The sequence below is a fragment of the Neopelma chrysocephalum genome, unplaced genomic scaffold (assembly GCF_003984885.1).
Source record: "Neopelma chrysocephalum unplaced genomic scaffold, ASM398488v2 Primary Assembly neopelma1_44, whole genome shotgun sequence".
NCBI classification, from domain to species: domain Eukaryota; kingdom Metazoa; phylum Chordata; class Aves; order Passeriformes; family Pipridae; genus Neopelma; species Neopelma chrysocephalum.
The window spans coordinates 23,216,709-23,242,328 of NW_020897703.1; the positions used below are offsets into that span (position 1 = coordinate 23,216,709).

General features: G+C 39.3%; 1 protein-coding gene across 13 annotated transcripts in view; it reads right to left on the reverse strand.

Annotated features, from left to right (window-relative positions):
* Positions 1-25,620, reverse strand: part of CLASP1 (cytoplasmic linker associated protein 1) — a 179,650-nt gene that overhangs the window by 33,764 nt on the left and 120,266 nt on the right. For 4 of the 13 annotated variants that reach the window (XM_027678949.1, XM_027678954.1, XM_027678963.1 and 1 more), the window contains 9 exons: positions 25,400-25,462; positions 21,459-21,562; positions 18,966-18,989; positions 17,819-18,063; positions 14,246-14,309; positions 12,897-12,899; positions 12,499-12,662; positions 11,496-11,574; positions 10,374-10,517 (listed from right to left, as the gene is read on the reverse strand). In XM_027678949.1, the coding sequence (XP_027534750.1) occupies positions 10,374-10,517; positions 11,496-11,574; positions 12,499-12,662; positions 12,897-12,899; positions 14,246-14,309; positions 17,819-18,063; positions 18,966-18,989; positions 21,459-21,562; positions 25,400-25,462 (890 nt within the window). The remainder of the gene's footprint in view (positions 1-10,373; positions 10,518-11,495; positions 11,575-12,498; positions 12,663-12,896; positions 12,900-14,245; positions 14,310-17,818; positions 18,064-18,965; positions 18,990-21,458; positions 21,563-25,399; positions 25,463-25,620) is intronic. The other 9 variants (XM_027678952.1, XM_027678958.1, XM_027678957.1 and 6 more) reach the window with 3 other exon arrangements.

The following is a 25,620-nucleotide window of genomic DNA, read 5'->3' on the forward strand; positions in this document are numbered from 1 at the left end:
TCCTCCATATCCATATCCTCCTCTGACCGGAAGTTTTGGGCAACTCTGCCATGAAGCCTGCCTGGTATCCAACAAGGATGTGTATTTCTGTCCATTTTGATCCAAGAACTTTTAAGTTTTCACCAGCATAGTATTTTCTGTAATAAAAATATTACTGCAAACAAGAGATCTCAGAACAACAAACAGCATGTTGAACTGAATGCAAAGTGACAAGTCATGCCAAAGTACATTCCTGTTTGTGAATGGCATGCGTATGCTTGGTTAGGAGTGGCATGCAGATCCTCTGTGTCAGAACAAGCAGATCTCACATTCACTGAGATAAAAAATAAAGTAAATAATATAAAGAAATAAATAAAAACCACAAACCCCACTCCCACCCCAACCAAAATCCACACAAAGGGATCAACAAGATTCCCAGATTGAGAGGTTGCTCAGACTAGAATATCTGGAGAGATCAACTGATAAGTCAGGGGCTGCCCAAGGTGGGAAAGGATTTCAGATACCTTTGTCCCACATATCTCCCACTGATGGGTTAGAAATGAAGTCCATCCTTGGAGACTTCCTAAGTAAACAGAGCAAACAGGTGCAAGAGCACAGTCACTCTATGATGGGACATTCTGGAGGTACCTTTCTTGTGTGCCAGAGATGTTCAAGATGCATCTCACAGATCTGAGCAAAACCTTCACCAAAGCTCCACCAGGGAGTTTATGATTGTGGCTTCACTTTGAAGCACAGAGTTACCTAACTGGGACAATTTAACCCTAACACACAAACAATAATAGCACAGACATTATCCTACAGGAGTAGCTGAGAAAAGTTTTCAGGTCTCACCAGTCACTTCGATTTTGTTCCACTTTTGTGTTTTGGCTTTAATAAAAACAGAACTGTGTCCACCCTCCCTCTTGGCACAAAATACAGCTTGTCTTTAGGAGTGTCTGCCAGTATTCTGTGTACGCAGTGTGCTTCAGCAGCTTTGCTGTCACCTGCAAATAGTCACTGGGCTTTAAATGAAGTGCTGAACAGTAGCTCCCAATACTCACAATCTTCTGTGGCCTCAAAGAGAGCAGACTTATAGTCTATGCCTTTTGACATAAAGCCAAGTACTTCTACGTCCTGGGAGTGGTGCTCCAGTAAAGGTCTCAAAGGCATTACTGGAGTTACATGGCTAAACCCTGTCTATGTTCTTTCTAAATAGTCCTCACCTATCCAACTGCACTTCCAGGTTTATTTCAGGCAAAAGCCATTATTTGAAAGCGCAGGCATAAATTCCTACTTAATATTTAACAGAAAAAGGTCTCGGTCCCTGCTACCATAAGATCAACACTGTTACTACTGGCCTCAAAAGCTGGAAGGTACATCCTAGCTTGAAATCACATTTATAACATGTTTCAAGTTTCACTCCTGCAATACTTCCCAATTCTAATACAGTTAATTTTATTTCAGTAATGAAGAGCATCAGGAGCAGCATTTCTACATCTGTTTTAATAGTTAGATCTGGCACACTTGATAATCCTCTAAGTTTCATTTATCTAAAATACATTTATCTAGTCAAAGGACATATTTTACAGATAATGTTTCTAAGAGTTTTAAATCTGTGGATTTTCAGCTTGTGAGATATTTCCATAATCTCTGAATCACTGGTTATCTTCTGAAAATCTTTTTTTATTAGAATACTGACAGAGTAGATATATTTAACAAGCAATAAAAAAACCTTATTTCTGTACACTATACAAACATTCTCCATGCAACACTCATGCTCGATGATACGTAGTCTGAAGAAAGAGTAATATCTGAATTTTCCCTTGCCTTTGTGTCCCTGTACTATTAGTAGGGAACATTAATCCATCTCCTTTCAGTGACATATAACGTAGACCCTACAGATTATCTAATCTTAATGAAGCCGTTCTCTGCTGGCTTGAGCTGGAGAAACTCCAGTGACTTCAGAGCCTGACTATGCTAGAGAGGGGGTCTGGCTCTGTGTCAAGCTCTTGAATCATTTGCAAAGGACTGCTTATGTAACTCCATTATTTTCCTTATCACAATGCAGTGAGGGATAGAGTTCCACAAGCCGGTAGCAGCTCCCAGAGTTTCACACTTAGGTCAGTGCAATTCACGCTGTCCAATAATGTCGGCTGCTTAAGGGACACAAACGCTTTAGCAATATTTTTTTTTAGTTTCACCTAGACAGTGGATGATAGCCAGATTTGTCAAAATATGTAACCTTTGCAACTTGGTTGAATTATAATAAAGTCTTTTTGAAATGGTTTGGGCTTATTAAGCAAAAAGTTCAAGGTTAACTGGAAAAATCCACTGATTTTAGAAAAGAAATGTGGTCAGCGACCTAAGGTTAATACAAGTGCCTTATGATTGCTGCTGCTGGTCCAATGAACCAAGCAGAATAAGCAGTTGCCTGAGCTATATGAAGGCAATTTCCAAGTTACTCAAACATCTGTTGCCGATGGGCTTCCAACACTGGCAGCTCCATAAAAGGCGAGGACTTCATACCCCGATCCTTTATGAGGGACCACAACAAAAGAGTTAACAGGAAAGCACACCAAAGCCAAAAATTACTTCAGATAGACACACTTTTTTCAGGCTTCCAGTCCAGGTCTCTTTACACAGCTAGACAGTTGAGTTGAGACTCCAAACACAATTAGTGTGATTAGTGCATAAGGCTTTCAGTCTACCTGTTTACATTTCTCTTCCAAGTTTCCTTCACCAGGCCCTGAGGAGGCTGTAGTTGTCCTAGCTGGCAAATCCTCACCCACCCAACTATGCATCGTCTGGGTTCGACAAACAGGAAAGTTGATATTATTTCAAGAAAACATAGATTTCAACTCAATCATCTAAACAGTACACGTTATCTTTTTGCAGAAGAGTTTTAGTCAGTTTCTTGCTTAATTTTAGGTAACAAAAAGCATTATTTGATATCATCAGAAAAGCATTCCTTTCAGCAGAGGGCAGCACTGGCTCAAAATTAAATTCAGCCACAATTCTCAGGCTTACAGATCATCCCTTAGTTCTCCTATAAGGCTTTGCTTTGGCAACCTCCTGGTGGCCTCTATATCCACCTGAAAACCTCCACTGAGGTGCAGAGCCAGGCAGTGCTGAACTGAGATGGCACTTGTATCTGGTCAGCCAGGAGTAGGGGAATAGGTGCATCTCCCAGCACCTACCCTCGCAGACATCTCTGAGTTCAGAGAAAGAAACGGTCAAAAAGTTATAAACTCCTGTCTCCAGTCTGGGCATCAGTCTGATGGACCAACACTGCCTACAAATGCCTTTTATCATGTGATCTGCCTGGGGAAGATCCTAATTAACATCACTTTTGATGAACACAATCATATTCTGTATGCATCACACACTTCACCATCCAGGCTAAGGCAAATGTGGTTTTTAATAACTTAAGGCACACTGGAACAGAGAAGCTCTCTCATGTCACTCTGAATTACACTAAACTGCAGATCAAATATAGATCCACTGAGATCAGAGGCAGCACTTACATATTAGGCAGCTCGTATTAGCACACATGGGCTTCAATTTTCCAATGAGTGCAGCTGATGTTAAGTGAGTTATTCACATCGACTGAGAATTTGCAGGCTCTAAGCAAGTGTTATTTCAGTGTACTTTCCAGTAGACAATTAAGTGTTAGCTGGCACTAAGCTAACAAACTATCTACCAAACCAAACCTCCTGCTTGTTCCTTTTTCAGGTCTAGAATCAGCTGGCCATGGACATCCATATTACTGATATGAAAATATGAAGCACAATGGCTTCAGCAGTTTATACATAATCCAAGCATGTTAGCCTGAGTACAAGTTTTTAAACACACAGTTTTCCCAAAAGACTTGTATAAGAATATGCTGTTCACAGTCACATGCTGAAAAGAAAGAATTTGTTTAACAAATTTAAATACAGAACTCATGTACAGATTAAATCCATATTGCCATTGTGTTTTACACAGCACACACTTTACATATCACGAAAGGCTTTTACAAGCCAGAGATGGTTGCATTACAAGTGTCAAAGGCATCTCAGAAAAATGACAGCAAAAACGATGCAGCACTGAATCACCACATATTGGGGTTACTGTTCCATAATGGATTCCAACTCCTTATGTGTACTGTTCTTTTGTGACCTGAGCACAGGAAAGACCACGGCAAAAATGTTCATTGTTTCCTGAGAACCAGATGTTACCCTAGAAATCAAGTTGATGAAGGCTACCCTGAGTATCTTTGTTCATTACAAAATGACATCTGTCGCAGAAACAGGTTTCAGGATTAGAAACAAAGGTTACATTTCATTAACAACTAAGAAACTTTTATTATTAACCTGGCATGATAGAAGTCTGAATTCTGAGGCAAAAGTTCCCACATATAAGCAAAGAAAGAAGAAAAGCTACTGAAATCATATGGTCTAAAATGAAAACATGCACTTAAATCTGCACGGATTTTTGAAATGATAGAGGAAGTGTGGAAGACTTACCTGTAACAGTCCAAACAGCTCTACAATGCATCATGTAAACATCACCTCTATACTTGATTTTCAAAATAGATACATCACCTATATTTATGTAGGGGTGTGTGTGTTTGCACTAGCTCTTCTAGCAAACAGAATATGTGCTTATATTGCAAACTGCTTTCAACTCAAAGGATACTAGAAGGCTGTATAAACTGAAGAGAACAATTTCAAAGAAATCTACCCCAGCATTATGTTTCCAACAAGCATGTGATGATTTTCTGGTCACTAACACTGGGTAAAAGCCATTTTCCTTATACTGCGTACACTAAAAACATTTGGGCTCTCATAGCTCTGTAGCATCAAATTCAAAACAAACAGAAAAGGAGGGATACTATTTTGGAAACACAGCTAGGACACAGAGATCCTTTTTGTTCTAATAGCATTAAGTCAAGTAAACACTAAAGTCCACCAGGTGCCATTTTTTATGTACTACACTCTTCTTCCTAGCACTATGTTTAAATGCCTGAAAGGAGTTCCTCGGGCATTTAGACTGAGTTTGATTTCTTTAGGAATATCCCTTGGCTAAAAGGCTGACCTCAGCAGTACGGACACAGTCCTATTTAAGACTCCATAAGCCTGAAATGAAATCCCTATGTCTGCTTCTCTGGTAACTTGGCTCACCATGAGATGCACAAATCTGGTGCAGGAATATTGCAAGAGTGCCAGAGAAACCTCTGACCCAGAAAGACAAGGGCCTGTGGCTGGGGAATACTAAAACAATTTGCCATTCAAAAGCATTTCTGCAAACATCCTCTTTGCCACTGCTACTGTAACAGGCCATGACCAACAGCATTTATTGCTCAACACCAGTGAAGATAAACAATACCATTTCAGCTCCCTAAGAGGCTTTGGGAGTGCTTTTACAGTGAAGCTTCTGTCCCAGAGTTGCTGAAATCAGCCTGATGCTAGATGGAAAATTAAAACTTCAAAAGATTTTAGAGGTCTCATGGCATCATGTTGCAAAGGAGCCTGATTTCATTTTCTTAGAGGCATTTGCTATCCTGTCTATCACTGGTCCTGCTACGGATATCACAGCAATATTTTATCCAAAGTTGCTCTCAGTTTTATTGATAGATAGGATTTCCTTATCAAAGTGACAACACCAATATTTCTCAGAAAATGACCTTGAGGATTACTAGTTAAAGTAGTAAATACATCTTCATTGCCTGCTTCAGCTTATGAAGAATCTGTGACCTGAAGCTTTCTCTCTGAAATCTTCCTCATCTTCTGGTATAATTCAGAAACAGTTTCTCAATCAGTTTTGGGGAAAAAACCTGATCCCAAACTCATTTTCTTTGGATACCTCTAGACTTCACCAGTGGTGCCAGTCCAAGGAGGGCCCTTCCCCGAGGTAGTCTGAGGGGGACATAATCTTCATGCAAATCACAGTAACACAAGCACTCTCCTGGGCTTTTGAATCTTTGCAATGGTTCCAGTTTCTTACCAAGTCCCATCCAACTGTCTGTATTCAAGGGCAGCTTGCAGTGAACAAGTGGGACAGTTGAAAGAAAAAGTTTTCCCAGTTACATAAGTGGAAGGCAGAACGTGATGTCCATGTGACACAAGGCTGCCCATAACATGTAAAAATGCCTTCAGGCTTGTAAAATAAAACCACTGTAGGAATGTTTCATCAACAAAGAAGCCAGTCAGGATACCTGGCACACAGGTAAAACTTTCTTCTGCCCTGAGATTAGTAGTCCAAATACCAATCAGGCAATACGGATCTACAGATCTTGTTATTTATCATTAAGACCAAAGCCTGGTTGATTAACAAGATGGTAGGCATTGTCAATGGCCCTTCAGTTCAGAAGCCCTCATTCTCCTTCAGTCTGTATAAGCTCCTCCTAAACACTAAGATCCTGTATGCCCTCACAGTTGATTCCACACCCTCAAAGTCTGGGCGCTCATGTTTAATGAAAGTTTCCATTCAGCCGAGCCTTGGACAGGAGGTTTCTGCAGGCTTTGGCCAGAGTCAAATCAGAAGCCTTATTGTAAATTCCATTCTCAAACTGATGGCTCTTTTCCAGGATCAAAGTATTTTCTCACACAGAACCCACGCCTGTCATCTAAATTCAATAAGCACCTTACCTACGCAAGGATTGCACAATAACTTCCTTGTCAATGTGATAACATGGTGAAGCTACTGATTTGATGTCCTCAGATCAGTCATCACACTGTTGGCAGTGCCACTGTGTTACTTTTCTGTGTGGTAATTAACTGGCTTTTGTAAAATTATTTCATCAAATCTTTAGCAATTTCCAGAAAAATGCAGAAATAACACCCTGCTACAAAGAGGAATAAACCAAGGCAGAAGAAAGTCAAGTGCATCACACAAGGTTAGATGCTACCACAATCAAAATCAGAGCTCAGTTATCTGAAATCCTGATCTGTGCCCTGCCCACTGATCAATTCTGCTTGGGGAAAAAGCAACAAGCTGGCTGTACGTGTGGGAATTACCAACAGGTGCTCTCCTTGCACTGAAGCCACTTCCCATCCAAGTCTCCATGCAGTGCTGCAGGACCTGATCCTACCCTATGGCTTTTGTTCAGCATGGGGGACAAATGTCTTCACCTTTTTTCTGCACTGCTTGCAGGAAGCAAATTGTAACTTGAATGCCAGGTAAACGCCCACAAGTACTAACAATCTTTAAAACAAGTCAAATATTTACCCATAACACACTGTGGATCACCTTATTTTAAAGCTAAAGCTTGACAATTATTTTAACTGTACACAGTTCATGGCTACTATCAGCAGCTTAAATGGCTTCTGCCCTGAGAGGGAATCACAGCATTTTGTCAATGACACTCTTTGGTATCAACTGGATGTTCCTCAAAGTACATCATGTTTTTCTTGCGTTAGCAGAGCTTATGTTTAACTACAGATGTCGTTCCATATGGGAACATAAACTGGTTTGTGCACAACAGCATTTCCTTTGACTTTTCCTGATTTCACTAGCTACAAAACATGATCTGTAGTTCAAGCCAACTGTCAGACTGGTTAAGTGTGCTCATTAAGTGTGCTCAAGTAGTTGTCCCAAAAACGCACGAAGTTATAAGTAAAGCTGTATTTTTGGTTTGAAAAAAATTTTTGACTAAATGACATTTTTGGCTGTTTTCCTTCAGTGCCTTAACACTAGGAGACTGGGTACCTCCATGACCACCACACATAGTAAACAGCAGTAATAGACAGATGATCACTAATAAAAGGATAATCTCAGCATTGACTGAAAATATAATCCATTTCTTGAACAGACACCTTGATTGCTACCATAGGATCAGATCTGCACAACTAATTGCCATGTGCACACAGCAGCCACATACTTTGCCCACTGACAGAGATCACCAGCATGAGTGAAACTTGTTTTACCTGCCTCAGTTCAAAGGTAAAATCCAGACATAACAGCATGGTCGTCACACACACAAATGCTACTTGCTTTAAGATAGCATTCAGTAACTCAAACTTGGGTAAGAAGGACATGTGGAACCATAGTTCTTGGGGGAAAGAGTCCCCGCCTCCACAAGTAGCTGAGCACTGTCATCACTGTCCCACCAGTTCAGCCACAGTAGTACATGTGGACTGGACAACACCAGCCAGGAGCCCTCAGTACCAAAAATAATGTGCACTCTTGTCAGGTTGCAGGAGCTAAGCTGATTGCGCTGGTAGTCTCAAGTCTGGATCCTATTCAAAAACTACCTTAATTTTACACTTTTTACAGGCCTCTTGTGGTACTTCAATCCTTCAATCATCTCAAGATGAAACTGGTTCTTCTCCCTCTTCCCAATAACCTCAACTACCCTCTCCATTTTGAAGTCATCACAGTGTTTACAATTCATGGTCTGCTCTACATTTAGAAAACCTCAGATCTTGAAGGCTACCACAACACCCTCCACAAGGGCAGAAGCTTCTGATGCTTAAATGAATCATCTTTATTCATTTCAAAAAAAGGTACTTCTTTTTTTTCCCAAGTTATAGTCCCAAAAAAAACAAGGGCAATGTTTTAATTGTATTCTTCATAACATTTCACCTGCCAGGGTTGGCCCCTGATAATCCAGTTCACTACAGCGTAATGAATTTATTAGTCTGTTAACTACAGTCCTGACAGACATAATGGCCAATGATTGCTTATAAATCCCTTGCTGCACTGTTTCTTCTGAAGCCTGTGGTTTGTACTCTGTTCTCAATAAAAGCATAATACAGCAACGGTATGATGAAATAAAGATCACCTGAGACTTCATTTTTAGCAGCCTAAGTTAGCTTAACTGTGTAATAATTTATTCGAAAGCTACAGGCATCAAAGGCAAATCCAAGTCACATGCAGGTCTAATAAAAAGAATTTAGATTCAGTTATCTCTTGTCAACCCCAAGGCTCCTGCCCAAGTACTGCTCAGGTGGAGTTTGCTGGAAGTTTTGCCAGAGCTCTGCAAGTCATTGAAAGAGACAGAATGACGGACACCACGCTGTGAACAACCACTCCCCACATCCCACAGGGAACAGCCAACTCTTTCAGCTGCAGCAGATACTCCTCGCTCCACTTTGCATGCAGCAATGATGACCCCTAACGGTGGAATATTTCTCCTGAAATTGCTGAGCAATATGCAGAGATTTTGCTTTTCGATGTGTATTTTTACTTAAAGTAATTCCAACTCTCCCTCACAGATCACCAGCAGAGGAAGCTGCTTAAGGTTTACCTGAACTCTAACAGAGAAGCAGCTGCTTTGACTGCTCAATTCTTTCTGGCTTTGGACATGCAAATGCATATTCCAGATCTAAGTCGAGGATTAAGTCCCCTTTTTTTTCCTGAGGCAGACTATCTTACAGAAGCAAATTTCAGTTACACTGCTGTGAATAACCCCTGCACAAAGTCTTCAGAATAGAGGACAAGATATTTTTCTCTAGAACCAATCAGCTCTATGAGAGCAAGCAAACAGCACACACCCTAACAGCTTCCCTGAAACCCTGTTTCAGCTATCCCATAATGTTGCAGTGGTAGCACATTTGATACCCAGTGATCTTTTCACTGGAATCAAATAAAAATAATTTAATTATTTCCAAAGTTAGAAAATCATATGTTATTCTAATACTAAGTTGGCATTTTATGTGCATATAGTGTCGAATTCTCATACAATTTTTACCTTCTGGAATTATTAAAGTGTGGTGGTTTTGTTTTTTTTCAAAGTCAAGTACATCTCAAAGTCTTCCACTCCTACTGGGAATAGAAGGTAATTTTAAATTGTGTAACAGATGCCAGGTACATAAAACCAAATCTCGCTTTTCTCCTGGGAGAGATGAGCATCCCTATCTTCCCCATTTTAGCTTGCCTGACACTTGCATCTGAGCAAGATAAAGAACAAGGTAACTATTACCGAGGCCTGACCTAATTGTGTCAGTTTTTTCCAGGTAGAGATAAACACACAGCTCTTAAAAGAGAAGGGCTGAGAGCCTCTGGCAGCTTACTGATTTGTTTACTTTCTTTTAACAATATTATAACATTGAGACTGTGCTACATTTCAGTCTACAAAGCACAGCACCTTCACCTAAACAAAAAAAACCTAGAGATATTTCCAGACTGCTTAGGAAAATGCACATTTTCAAACTATCATCTCTTTTTGCATGGTAATAGTAGTTAAAGTCACACAGAGATTAAGTACCTACTAGGAAAAAAAATACATGAAGGCATGCTTCAAAATTGTGTCTATAATGAGTTGACAATTTCATTTGGACAGTGAGGTATGCAGAATCAGGGTTTTTTTCAGTTAGAGTTTAGCACTGATTTTTGCATTACCTTTATGACAGGTTTGTTTAGGTTTTTTTTCCTTTTTAAAGACCAAAAATTACTGCATCATTTTGGCTTACCTTTCTCACATCTGAGCTCTTTGGTTCTGTTGTCCAAGTTATAATTCTAGATACAGCAAGCCTTGTCTCACTGGAGTTTCCAAAGTCTGTTGGATCCATCTGTCTTGCCAAGGACTCAATATACTTCAGGATAGCAACTTTCACCTGAGAAATGAAAAGGGGATTTGTTAAACTCAGGGGTTGGGAAAGATGGATTTATCCCATAGTAAATAGATACCACTACAGATTGACAAGACTCATGTCACACACGGCAAGGGGAGGGAGAGAGGGAAGTATTCCTGTGACATATCTACAACGTTCCAAAAACCAAGAGCAACTTTCTATCACGGATAAATTCTGTGTAGTAAGAGTCTGGAATGGAATATCAGAACTAGCTTGAAATGGTACATTTGCAAAAGCAGATCAGAACTCCACCACGCTGTTTCCACCAACAGTTATTGGTCCAGATGCCAAACCATAGCTTTTGGTCTCAAACCAAATGCCTGATGCTGGAGTCTGAAAAGATCCAACATTTGGGTGATTGAAGAAAGAACACTTGAATCATTTGGCATCTAATATATTCCTGTCTCTGGAAGATAAATGTATACAACTTCCAGAATTTACGGTGTTCCTATTCCTGAAACAGCAACCTCCTGAAAAAACGGTCTGCACAACAGCATCCCTCAGGGATGATTCAATGACAGAAAGCTCTGAGGGTTTTTTTCTCCAAACCTTATACGTGCTACACCTGATCTGTGCAGTAAGTACTTGTTAAGGTGTGTCTGGGATCCCAGCTTCCCAGATGTTCAGAATCTGGTCCCTTCTGTCCTGCACAGACAGGTTTTCTTCCCACCACGATCAGGATGAAGAGGAATTCCATGTCTAAATTCTAAAATGTTCCCAGGTGCTTAAAGCCCAACTCTTAGTGACTTGTGATGAGGTACAGGGCCCTATTTTAAAGATATTTACATTTATTAAAATGGAGAATGAGAGAGTTAATCAAAGTTGCCAATATAATTCCTACATCATGCATGTACTTACAATTAATTACCTTCTCAGGAGTTCTATGCTTTATGGTATGCCTGACATGGCAAGGTAAGACAAGCATGTTGATGCTTTAGTGAAACAGCTTTTGATACTGACCTTCAGATTTGGTGTTTGGGTCTGATCTACAATAAACCTCATCAAAATGTTAAATTGCTGATCAAACGGAAAAGAATCCCTGTCCAAAGAAAACAAAGGCAAAAATGTAATGCAAAATAAATGTTTAGGACAAAATTAACTCAATACGTAAAGCTTACATGAAAGATTTCAACATTTACTCTTTTCTTCTTAACTTTGACCATCAACCAGAGAAACTCCAAATCTAAGGATCAGCTGATTATTGACAGAACACTGGAGAAAAGTTCTAAATCAGTATCTTTATACACTGTTATTCTACCTACTCTCTGTACATTTCTCCAGCATTTGGCAAACCATTCCTTCTTCATTTCAGACTCTGTTCCCTTATCTCTAGAAGCAGCCTGGTTTATCTTGTCCTCGGAGTTCACACCTGGCTTTGATTTCTGTCCTCTTTTTTCCTACTCTATCCTATTTTCTCCTAGATTATTACTTTTCTTTTTTTTTAAATTATCCTATTTTCCAGAATGAGCTGAACTTTATTGTAACACTGTCCTGTGCTGGACATCCTTCAAAAAGGATGTGCTCCTTCTGGAGCACAGAATTGTGTGAACATCACAGTAGCATTCAAGGTCTGATCCTGACATGACTGTTATTTGCTGTTTGAACAACATTAAAGATGCTCCAAACTTTGTGGTAAAGCCCCTTTCATATTATGAATACTGTAAATTTTTGTACCTGTCAGTCAAAAAAAATTGATATCTAAGTGCACACCCCCCCCAAAACTCCAAAATTAATCAGTTACATATTTTAAAATTTATGCTTTAAAGTTATTTATTTAGAAGAGAGACAGGCCTTTTCAATTCAATGCTTGAAATACTGTGAGATAACTTTGTTCTCCTCTATTCTGGTATTCATAAAGACTGAGCCCTCAAAATTATACAGCACTGTTGGATTTCTAAAATGTTCCTGCCTTCTTGTAATCCTGAAAAAAACCTCCATAACATTTGTCATCTGAGTACTCTACCTGGTGACATCCAGAGCTTTTTGAACTTTTGCCTGCACGGACCCCAACAAATCTGCTCCCATTTTCTTTAGCAACTGGGTCAGGAGAACAAAAAGCCAGTCCTGCAAGTCATCTTTATGAATGATGATGAAATCAACCAGGGTTTCCAGAAACATGCTGAAGACCTATAAACAAAACAAGTGTCACAAAAAGAAATACAGTGCTTTAAATAAAAATAAACAAAGGGAAGGGGTTTACAATCTGAGTTTCAGGATGACTTTGTTATAAACAGTTTCATGAATGAATGATTTTAGTAACTACATTGCTCTGAAAAAAAAAATCAAACAAGACATGTCTAAAATGTGTTGTATTAAAATACCACATGAAACGAATGAAGGAAGGGGGTAGAAAACACTTACTCTCTGTTGTGAATTCCACGGCAAAGCAGGCCATGCAACAAAACAAACCACTCGTTAGCACACATAGTGATCAAGGCTGGTTGTTCAGATGCAGTTTGTCAACAGATAAAAGACACATTCATTGAAAGTTTACATTTTCTTAAAACGCAATCTCTTCTCAGCTGAGTTACTCAGAACATTATATACCTTGGATCAGACCCAGTCTCCTCAGTCATGAAAGTAACGTATGTTTATATACATTTATATGAACAAAGTTTACATATGTTTAACACCACAACTAATTTGTTTGTAGCAATAATTCTATAAAAGCAGTGCAGATAACAGATCACTGCTGTCATAAAGACATACTTGAGTGCAGAGTGCAATAAACTCTCACCTTACTCAGAAATTGGAAATATTTTGCAAACAGTCACACCTTCATTCTTTGCACAACACATACCAAACCCCTGAGAACCAAAACTTTAAGACCTTACAAGTAGGAACTACACACTGGGCAAGACCTGTGGGACAGCTGGTCCACACTATAATTAAGGCCAAAAATGCACATTTTGAGCAAGACGTGTGACAGGCAACACTGCCTGCCCAGGTCATTTCCATGTGACCATCATTTATTAAAACTGGTTTACCAAGCGGTCTTAAAGTACAAATATTTGTATAAACTTATTCTTTCTCCAACTGTATTTAACCCAACAGCAGATGTTTTTACCCAGACATTATTGGCTGCCCTCAACAGCAAACCTCCTAAGGAAGAGGTATGAAACTCCTTTTTCCCTTCTCTCTGCTCCTACTTACCTGTCAACAGAAGACCACTGGGTCTGAACACGCCTATGGACTCAACCTCCCCATCCTCTAGCCCACTTTTTTTCAAGAAATGTCTGTAAATTCATGCCACACCCTTTAACTTCAAAGGGTAGTGTTATAAAGAAGGCAAAATGCTACATGAAAGACTTTAATTGTGAGATTCAAAATAGTATCTTGGGGAGACCCCAAACTCCTCTCAGGTGTATCCAACACACTAACCCCAGTGACTGCGATGCTCATGACCCTTCATGGACCACCAGGAGACTCCCTAGAGAAGTGCAGATAAAACTGAACTTCTCACTCCAGGAGGTGACCTCTGAAAGGCATTAGGTTGCTCTTTAGGAAGCATGGAGTGACCGGTTCCTAGCAACATAAGAGAGACTGAGACATCTCTTCCTTGTAAAAAAGATGAAAATCAAGGAGATTTATAAATGCCAGTTTCCCCCAGCAGATGGCAGGGGTAGAAATACAAAACACTCATCTTGGAACAGTGTCAAATGTGCACACACAGTAATGTAAGAGCGCGAGCCAAGTCTTTGTGATCTTACCTTGCTGTGAGGGTCAGCAAACATGCGAGTAAATATTTCACACAGCCTTTTTAACTCGACTCGGCTAAAATACATAAATGAAACATGATATTAATGCTAAAGCTTTAGTTGCAAGGAAAAAAATCCCTAATAAATATTAACAGCTGAAAGATTTAAATGTTACTTCAATAATGCTTCTGAAAATTCTGTATGTCTAGGCAAAGCCTCAACTGCCACTCCAGTTTAATTGCTGGCATCACCAGTTTTACATTAAGAAATCTAATAAACATTTATTTTTTAAAAATTTTAAGTCAGACATTTGGATTTTCTGATGCTTTTATTTTCTTCTGTATTCTGGATTTCAGAAGATAACTTGAAATGTGCACATTTGGGAGGCACTTAGTTTCTGCCTGATTCAAGGTCACTGAATCACACGTCTTTTTCAGCTTAAGAATAGGTTTCTCAAGTCTCCTTTGTGTCAAGGGTTTCAAATTTCCAAGTAAACTGAGAACTTTCATGTTGTTTGGTTATATACTAATCAAATATTTTGGTCTAAATTCTCAGTTGCTTCACTAATATCAGCCTAGAATCACACATTATCAACAGATCAAAACAGACTCCATAGTCTGACAGTAAGCACATTTAGGAGACAAATACATAGAAATGGAAGACAGATCAACAAATTATCAGAAGATAATTAAATCAAGGCACAGTCTAAGTTCCTGTTAGTAAGACATTAGTAGGTGCACAGTAGTGCTCTTTTTATGAAAGGGGAAAAAAATGTTGCATGGAATACTGAATTTGAGTCACCACATGCAGAATTCTTTGGTGCCAAAGCTCTTACTTGCAATGTATTGAAAATAAAAGCTTTCCTTCAAGGCAAACTGGCAAAGAATACAGAATCTTTGCTTGTTTATGGTGCAAACAAAAACAGAGCAAGGTAGTTGAGTTACATTTCCTGCATACTATGGATGCAATTAGGTATTTTTCACAATTACTATGAAACCAGAGCAACTAGTGAAACGCACACTGATTGCTCAGAGAACAGTTATTGAAGGTTTTGGCTACAGGTACATCTTTCCAGACTGACACTAATTCTACAGTCCACCAACTTCTCTCTTTCTAAAAATGAGCCTTGAGCGGGCCAGAAGATGCTAGTAGTCTACACCTGTTTTATGTTAGATTATTCATAAGTAACACAGGACATTTTTTTCAAATAAATCTATGCATGAAAGACTGATCAAATTTTAAAAGGGCACAAACCCAATGGTTTTAAGAGTCTGAGAGAGAGGAAAAAGTCTGTAACAACATCACAGCTGTCAGGTTGCACAGTCTCAAAATGACTACAACACTCTCCTGACTTCATGTAGATTGCAGCTCTCTGAATGAACCCCTATTTAATACTCTAATGAATTGTCCTTCTGGACAAAGGTTATATAAAGTCATCAAGTATAAGCGTGTCTGTTTCTAAAAGCTCACGGACCCAAGGTAACAATGCAAGCACTAAACTGCAACAGACAGTGGAAGAATATTTCCTTCAGGGACTCATTGGCCTTGTTTTGTTTAGAAGACTTTATGGGGAGCCCTTAGAAAAGTAGGCCACGTGAAGCTGTATGAAACAAAGAGGGTAGGTAAGTGCATTCCACTTTGCATGCACATCTCTGGATATGCAAATCCCAGATAATATGGGATCAGCCATCTTTCCATTCAGAATACTAAAGAAAACCTAGCCACATCACTACCTTTTATTAACTTGTTATACCACAACAGAAGATATAAGGTTTAATTAGAAGACAGACTTGCCCCTTGGACTAATGACCTTGATGATGTTCTGCAAGATGCCGTGGGAACAAATGGGATGATAAAATCTAATCATTAGAACAGGCACCAGATCAACTCTGAACCAAGAAGGAAGCAGATCAAAAGAAAAGCAAAATGAAATATAGAGAACTAAACCCAGTATCAAATTAAAAAATAACTGTGCAGAGCTGTAGTTTCTGGGACAGGTTTAAAAATTATTCAGGATCAAAGCTAAGATGACTTGCTAGCTTGAGGGACTAGTGACAGCAGCAGAATTCAAACACTGCAACCAGCAGGGTTGAAATCAATACTTTAGTTCCACCGGCATTTCTCGTAAAAGCTACTGATCTGGATAAACAGCCCATCACCAAAACTTGTCAGCACTTCCTTGCAACTATCCCCAACAGCACTCCAAACCTTGGTTATAATCCTCACACACCTTCGTGGCAAAATCTAAGTCTCACCCAACTTTCTCATACAAGTATATGAGATGCCACAGTTTTTCCAGACAGTTTTTTAAAGAGAAAGAAAAAAGATAGCACACGTGTGGGTAGTATTAAGAGATTCAGAAATAGACCACATCAAAATGCATCTCTGATCTAGAGACTAACTACCCATTCTAAAAACCTGTAGCACTTCCCATTTAAGGACTGTATCACATCATGTGAAGTGCTAGAATATTTTTATGATGGCAAGAAAACAACTTTTCAAGGCCTGCTCTCAATACATTTTCATTCAGACTGTTAATATGAACAACCAAATATTTTCAGCCAGTGTGAAGCCCTTTTAAAATGGAAACACTTGCACAAATCCAAGTAAGTAATCCTGCAACAACCACTTATAAACTTGGCCATAATTTAAGAACATACTACTCATAACAGGAAAATAAAATTGTCACAGCTATTTGTGAATGTTATCTTCAAAGGAGCCAAGAGATAAACAGCTTGTTTCAAATGCTTTCACCATAAACTAAGGATGAAAAGGCTATGGCCTGAGAATCAGCTGTCTAGTTAACATGACCTGTGGTCCATAGGGAGTTTCCACATAACTACTGGATAATCAGAAGACCTCTTCTAAAGTGTGACTTGTCAAAGCTGTTTGAAGGGTTTTTTTGTGGTTTGTAACAAGGAAAAAAGGTCTGTCTCTCCTACCATAAGCAAAGTTTCAGAGTTGGTACACCTACTTCCTTGCCCTAAGAATCCTCAGTCTACATTATACACTTAAATTTACAGGACACAAGTTTCTGATAGAAGTTTTTTCAAGAGTTATAAACAAGGTCTATAATTACAGCCTTCATAAAGAGTCAAAGTATATCCAACGTCAGCGCTGTCTGATCTCAGCTCTGAAACACACACACCCTGACTCAATTTAGGGTAAGTGCAGTGTTTGCTTCGCCAACTAAATTGTTGTGGAAAAAAATATTGAAGGTTCAAACAGAATAAGGTAAAAATGGTACCACCCTTTGAGTATGTTTACAATACCATCATTGTGGGAAACCTCACTACGCTGCTCCAAGCACCTACCACTGGAGGTCTTCATGAGACAGAGGAAGGCCAAGAGAAGACAGCATGCTTACCTGAGCCCTTTCTACATTACTGCCACAGTTTAACACAAATTATACTGATGACATAGCAGAAATTTTTCCAAAGGTTAACAGAATTCCCACATTGTGAAGACAAAGCCTTCACAGCCATAAAAGATACTACCTGTCTCCATACAGCAGGTACATATTACTGACTTCTCACTATAGCCATGACTCATGAATTACTGACACCATAAAACTATGAAGGTCACCTCAGTGTCCGCTGGCTTTTCAGTAAGTTCTGAAGACCTATGAGCCCTTCCTTCCTTTCAGACCAGTTGGAGCTGGCACAGTGGTTCAGGACCTCAGCCACATCTTCCGTCTGCCGCAGGTAGTGTGGAATGCCCCCATTCCTGGAGCCATAGGAGCGCTCCGAGCAAGCGCTTGATGCGTCGCTGTTGGCATCGTCATCGGAGTACATCCCATAGGGTTCATATCTTCTTCTCACTGGCTTTTTCTGGAAAAGGGGAAACTCAGACTTACCAGGTTATATATAGTTACATTAATGCCAAAAGAAAAACATTCTATTTGTAATCACTAAAAGGAAGATTAATGCTACTGTTATAGTGACATACGTGTTTTAAAGACGTCACCATGCACTGCCTGCTTACCTCTCACAGTAGAGTAAGACAGATCCCGTTGATTTCAACGAGACTATTCGAGTGACTAAGGGAAGTAGGGCCTGCCTTCCCCCGCAGGAAAGCAAGATATTTATGCCCAGTCAAATTAGTTACTGGTAATGAAATTAAATGTTGTTTTATCGGCAATAATGGTCAGTTCCATTGTTACAGATGCTATGATGACACAACCTCTACTTAAAAAAAAAAAAAAAGAAGATAAGGAAGATAGAGCTGAAAAAATCTGTGCTGGCATGCACAGTCACTTTGATATTGATAATGAAGTGACTCTAGAAATGCACTGGATATAGGAGATGGCAATTTCTCTGATAGTTTGGGCTAGGATTTTTCCAGAGACTGCCAAGGGAGTTGAGTACTCAAATCCCATTCATTTCCATAGCACAGCATTAGAGGACCTAATTCCCTTACATACATTTTTGACAACCTTGACACTTCCAGAAGGAATATTAGAATAATTATGGCAGCAATGAACCTTAACAGAATAGTGTTGATAGGACAATGCATCAAAAACAGATCATCTATATTCTGAAGTGTTTGCTACAGAATTCCTTCCAGTGTCCAGTCCTGCAGTTCTTAGACTTGTGAAGCCAGCAGAGTTTTGCTTCCACTAGGACTGAAGGATTGAAGCATAGAAATTAACTCAAGTGCAGTATCATGGGCATTAGCAACAGGGTGGGGAGAGTTGGAAAATAGAAATAAAAAGTCAAGAAAGCACTAGTACCTTGCTCCTGGAGTCTCCTAACAGCTGTAGGCAGGAAAATATTGAAGGGTGGGAAAAAGCATAGAGAATTATGTCAGAAGCTTATGTAGGGTTTGTTTATGCAACAAAAACGTATAGCAAATGTGTCTTAGCAAATTAAAAAAAAACACAGTTTACGCAAAATAAAAGTGGGTATAATAACGCCTGAATATCTCCTAACTGTTGCACTACTCATATTGCCTACAATTTCCATAAGGGAGCTCGGAAGTGACATTATCTCTTTTTTTAGGAACAGATCTATATACAGCATCTCTTTGCTTACTTTTCAGAAACTCTGCACTGAAAGATACCAGAGTTTTTGGTGATGATTTCTTTCCCCACATATTATTAGTAGCATTTCGTTTTAGGGTCTTACAAAGAAATTCTGATGTGAGGAAGCCACTATCTACAGTACAGCACATTTTATCAACTTCACTTGCCAAGTTCTCTTTCAACCCACAGTTCTTACACCACACTTTTTTGAAGATTAGCTTCTTTTAAGACCCCCTGGCTGGCACCCCTGGCTTAAAGGCCTCACTTAACAGCGAAGTTTCCATCACCCTCTGAGGTCTTCTGACAGATCTGAGCATTGATTCCCAGTATAGCCACTGTGGGTTTAGGTCAAGTCCAGCTCAAACAGAAGCAGTGGATCCAATGGGATTTGTACAGAGGGAGTAGAGGTCACAAAATGACCCACTGTGTTTTGTTTAAATGGAGAATTTGGCTGAAGCCATCTTTGGAGAAGTTCTTTTCATTTCCTACTACATGTAAAAGAAAACTCCTCTGAAAACAAGGCTACTGGGTAAAAGCTGGCATCACATTACTCTCTCAAAAGGAGCCTGCACAGGGCTTGTAAACTGCCTGTTGTGAGAAAGCAACCAAGAAAAAGAGCAAATTGGGCTGGTGGGAAAGAAGGGGACAGCAACATTGCATTGCATCCCCTAAAGTCATACAAATCCAGATTGATCAACAGTCAGCAGCACCACCTGGTTTCCAACTAGACTTAAGTATTTCCCTTTAAAGTGTTCAACTCTTCAAGATTCTAACATTGCAGTATAATGTTATTTAATTTATGAGATATTTAAAAGGGAACTCTGTAAGTCTAGCTGAAGATTAAGTCACACCCCAAAAAAATCTCAGTGCTCAGCAGTCAATTGAAACACTATGACTCTTCTCCCGCACAAAACCTGTATTCAGCAGCTGCTCACATGCAAGGATAAAGCCTGATTTCGTTTACACAGGCAAACCATTGCCTGTAATTATACTCTGAACTGCTCTGGTGGCAAATTTGAGGTGCTGAGAGCAGAACTGTCTCACGTTGTTTGTTGTATTTGGTAATGAGAATGCTCACTAATGATTCAGCCCACTAAATGCAACAGTGCCATCCATTATATTACCTTTCTAGTATTCGGAAATACTTTTTTTGTTTTGAAAGATAAATTTTGTAAAAAGGGCCATTTTTCTAAGAGTACTCTAATAGGTGACATGAGCTGGGTGATAATCAGATACAAAAGGAACATGTTAGCCATCCTTAGGGAAAGTGAACTAGGAAATGGAGAAAGGCCATCCACCACAAACACTGGGGATGGTTCATCGTCCTTAAAGAGAATCTGAGATAGATTCTGAGATATCTGTCTCAAGATACACCAGGAAATCTTTCCCTCCGTTCAGATCTGGAACTTGAGAAGACCCACTGGTACCCAGCTAACGCTATACAGTAATTTCTCCTGCCTCTACACATCCTCTCTCATCCAAATACTTGAGGTAAATCCAAAAGCTTAACACTTGCCTTCTGAAGAGCCGAAGGCACTTTTTGGGTTCTAGCCAAGAGCTACCATAGTTGAGTAAGATTATACAGGACAATGAAATTTTTTAGAATGACAATAAATTTGCTGGGAAAAGCAGTGAATATTTGAAAGTACTAGCAGCAAATTAGACAAATACAACTTAACTGCATGAGATGATTCCAATTCCATGCAAGCCAGGTTATGAGCTAACTGAGTATTTATCCAGGCGCAAATAAACACAGGGCAGGAACTTGTGAAATTCTCAGTTCTTGCTAAAACCTGATCAGGAATTGACTCTAACAGAGGACACTGTTTTTCTGACAAAGTCTTTATGCAGGTAATGGGATTGATGGAAATCTCCAACCCCACGAGTGACGAGCACCCTCACGGTGCCATGAACATCCTCTGACAGCCAAATGAAAGACAAACAGCTGATCCAACCCATCCTGCAGCTCTAGCACCAAGCCACAGCAATCTGTCTGATAACAACTATAGAGAACTAACACGAAATAGGGAAAAATATACTGCTGCCAATATAGCCGAAGACAAAACAGCAAAAGGTAACTAACTCTACAGCATCAGACACTGGCACAATCAGAACAAAGCTATTTAGAAAGAGGAGAACATACGTACAGGTAACTTTAAGCCACTTTCCGGTGTTGGAAGCATTTTGTATTTTTCCTCTTACCAGTGCATCGGCCACAGCAGCCTCCAGATCTGTGCTGGTGCTCAGGACTCGCATGGCATTCACAGAAGCAGGCATCCTGCCTGGCTGTCCGAGTCCAAACCGGTCTGCACAAAAGACAACATTGAAAGAGATTGTTAAATGAACTCACATTCACTTGGAATCCTAATCAGGTGCCCAAGTAGCTCTCCCCACGGGCTCTGGGAACTCACAGTGCTTTTCCATTAAATACCCTTTTACCCAGAGCTCCAGAGAGTTTGCCATTAAGGTAAGAAATAAACTATTGTTTGTTGGGTGTTAGAGACAATTTTGGATCCTCAGGGCAACTTTGTATTTATTTATTTTAAACTGGGAAGCAGGGTATCTATTTTGTGTTTCTTTTTACACAGTTGTTTCAAAGCTTTATTTTAATGTCAGAGGCAGACATGCCCATCCCAATCTGGCACTCTCAGAAATCAAGAGAAAGCTTCTCATTAACTTCAGAGAGACAGAACCATGCCTGGTGTCAGAACATGTTAATACCCAAGCTCTCATCCATCCTGCAGCCTTTTCTCAGGCAAGGATGTGAGACTAGTATTTATGCCTATTTTATATCTCAAGGCTTGATTAACCAGTACAATATCCCCCTATGCCCTCACAGTATAAAGTTTATTATTTACTTGTGAAGTGACTCCAATTTTTGGTTTAGTACTGTTCTTAGGAAGCAGTTTAAATGCCAAAGCTCTATATCAAAACTGATTTTTTGAGCACACAGGATCATCTTTTTCCCTTTGAATTTGATGGCAAAGTTCTCAAAGGCATCCAAAGCAACAGGGATTGAGTCTAAAATGCCATTTACGCTCCTAACATTAATTAGTTTACTTTATAATTTGCCAAGTTTACCAAAATAGTTATTGAATTAGTTTCTTTAGCAAAGGCCAAATTCAAAAAGGAAGGCTAGCAGGGATATGACAGAATCACTGACTTGAGTACCACAGGCCAGGCTCTGGCAGCCTAGTCCTTCCAGGTGGGGGCAGATCAGACACCAGATTACTGGGATCCTGGCTTCGGTCCATAAGCAGGAACATTGGTTTTGACATTCCGAGTTTTTGTTTCCATATGGGCTTGTTTTTGCTCATCAAGGACTCAGAACGTCCCTCCAGGGACATCGGTTACACACCTCTCCCCTGCACCCACACATGCCAATAAGAGTTTTGCCAGCAAATTCAGAATCAACTTGCATGAGCCCATTTAATAGACCTTCAGCTGATCCACACTGGAGGCAGCCATCAGGCAGCACGAGAGAGGGATCAAGTCACACAGGTCTTTTAATAGTTCATCTATATTTAATTTAACAATGGAAAAATACTGCTCATCAAATTGCCCAGCTATATTGTGGATTTACAAAAAACTGAGGTCAAATGTGGTATTCAGCAGCTTAATGTATTTTTTGGGAAAATACTGCGCTTATTACAAAATTTAATTCCTTTCTTCTTTAAGAACCTCCTGCACTGAAATATCTTTTAAGGAATTAGCTCACACTGACATGCATAATTTAAATCAGAGATTGAAGTTTGCCAGTCTACTGTCCTAATTCCAAAGCTTTATTCGAATATATCAGAGATTAAGCTACTGAAAGGAAACAGGGAAAAATTTTATATCCAAAGTATTTGGAGAAGAAAAAATAACCCCTGCAGACTAGTATTTATTTTGAACAGTAGTGTTATCTACCAAAATTTACTGTTTCCAAGAGTTATGTACCCAGACAAGACATTTCTGATTTACAACAAAAGCACATTTTCTACAAAACACATTACAAGGGAAAAAAAATAAACAAACTTCTTAGAACTACTGCCAAAAAGTAATCAAATCATGACATTTCACAAAGAAATAAAAGTTGTATGTGTTATTACTATCCCCTTTTTTAATGCACTTGTGTTGAAGAATCATTTCAAATATTTAGGTGAAATGGTGCTTTATCCCTAAAATAGAAAGATCTGTGCACTCTTAACAGAAGCACAGAGGAGATGATAACGTGTTAGGTCTGATTGAAATTAAAGTCAGAACTACAGAGATATACACTACAAAGATGTACAGAAGACAAGGATTTTCCTAAGTGCACATAATATCTGGTACAATACGAGGGCTGTAAATGTTGAGTCAAGTCCTGAACTCAGTTTTATATTTAAACCCAACTCAATGATATCTCAAGTGTTACTGAGATCAGAATTTGGCTTTAGCTTTTGAAATTACACAGCATCAAAAATACCACTGTCATTTGTTTTCACATAAATTTAGTATTACATTAGAAAAGGGTAGATAGTTGTTTTGGCTTTTTTATTAAATGAAGAACAAAATGACAAAGTAATTCAATTGTAGATCAGTTTAAATACCCAGCATAAAGAAATAAAATTGAGCTTTTTTAACACGTTAAGTGTAGTGTGGCATGCTGGCTTCTATCTATCTCCATGGCTATCAGGAATTTTCTGAACTAATTTTTTCAGTGATCTTTAAATTCATAACACCCAAGTTACTCTGAGTTTCTCCCCAAGACATTGTTGACATATCTGAGTGGAGAAGTAAGACCTTAAGAGAGATCTCAGCATATCTCTATGAGGCTGGGAACACATCTGGCTCCAGGAATAACCAGTACAGGCAAGCCCAACATTACTGGGCAAGAAATAAGCAGAATATGCTCTGGTCACATTGCCTCGTCTCCCTGGCTAGATTCATTATACTTGTTACAAACCTGGTGAAAATTTGCAATCACCACTTTTGACCCCTTTTTTGCCATTTTTCAGAAGATTTTGGCCTTCTGTAGGACACAGGTAACCATTAAAATTTTGATTATTCTTTGTACCAAACCACCGGAGCCAAGCATGAAGTGACTATCACAGGAAGCTGAATGCAAACAAAGCTTAAATCTGTATTACAATCAAGCTATTTTAAATATTTTAAATTACTTTGGTTAAATACAAATTGAAATTGTTACTTGGAAAATGCCAGTCAAATCAGCTTGCATCATATGTCTGTTGAGTAACCGGATAATGGAAATGTTTTGAGAGCTTTAATTAAGTGACAGCCATTTAACTAGACTCATGAGAAACAGAGTATTTTTCACTCCCTACCTGAAGGGGTATAATTAAATAACTTTCAGTATCACAAGTTCCTTATGCAATTTTAGCCTCCAAGAAAACACTGAAGGCCTCATCTTCTACATCACCTTTGTCCCCACAATTAAGTCTCTATTGTCCCAAAGCTAGCAGTGTTTGTTCAACTCTTTTTAAGACTCCCAGTGAAATATCCTGATTTCAAAGGGAGTTATAGGTTCTCCATAAGAATCCAGCACAGAGGTGAGGAAGAAGCAACTGCAGATTTTTCTCATTATATGTGAGCATCAGTTGCCTGATGCAAAGCCCAGTGAAATTAAGGGAATAATTTCGGGTTTTTTTCAACAACTTCCATGTACTTTGGACAAGGCCTTCAGAATTATAGGAAGGGCAGATCAGCATGTGTTATGCTTCAAAGTTGATTTTGAAAGCTCCTCAGGTGCTTAATTTTTGCTGCTGTTGTGTATTTTGGAGAGGATCCCAAAGAACTTTCATTAACAGAAACAGTAGTCCAGAATATTTAGTAATAAATGGGATGAAACCCATTTGGGGGATGGGATCCGATTCTAGGCCCATGCTGCACAACTGAGCCAATTTACAGGAGAATTGAGTAAGCCCTGGATCACCCTTTGTTTAAACACTGTTCACAATGTTCCTAAAATACATAAAATTAAAAACATCCAATAAATGAAATTCAAAACAAAAAGCCACGTTGAACAAAACCAGAACAGAAAGCCCCGCAGCGGTGAGAAGCACATGCCAAGTGCTGGCTGATGCATACGATGGCAAATGTTAAGATGGTGTAAAACAAGACTACGTATAAGAAGCGGATTCATGCAGTTAGCGCTTGTTCACCTGACTGCCCAACAGAATCAGCAGTGGAGAGAGCACTAGTGGACCTGGAATGACGTCGAGAAGCTGCAAGTAGAAGGAATGGCAACACCCACAGGATTAACACACATTGAACCCGAGACAGAAAATGCCACAATCCAAAGGGGATGCGTGTGACCACTACCGGTAAAGGTGTTTCATAGTGACGGGGAAATGAGGCTGTATATGAATGCATAACAGATATA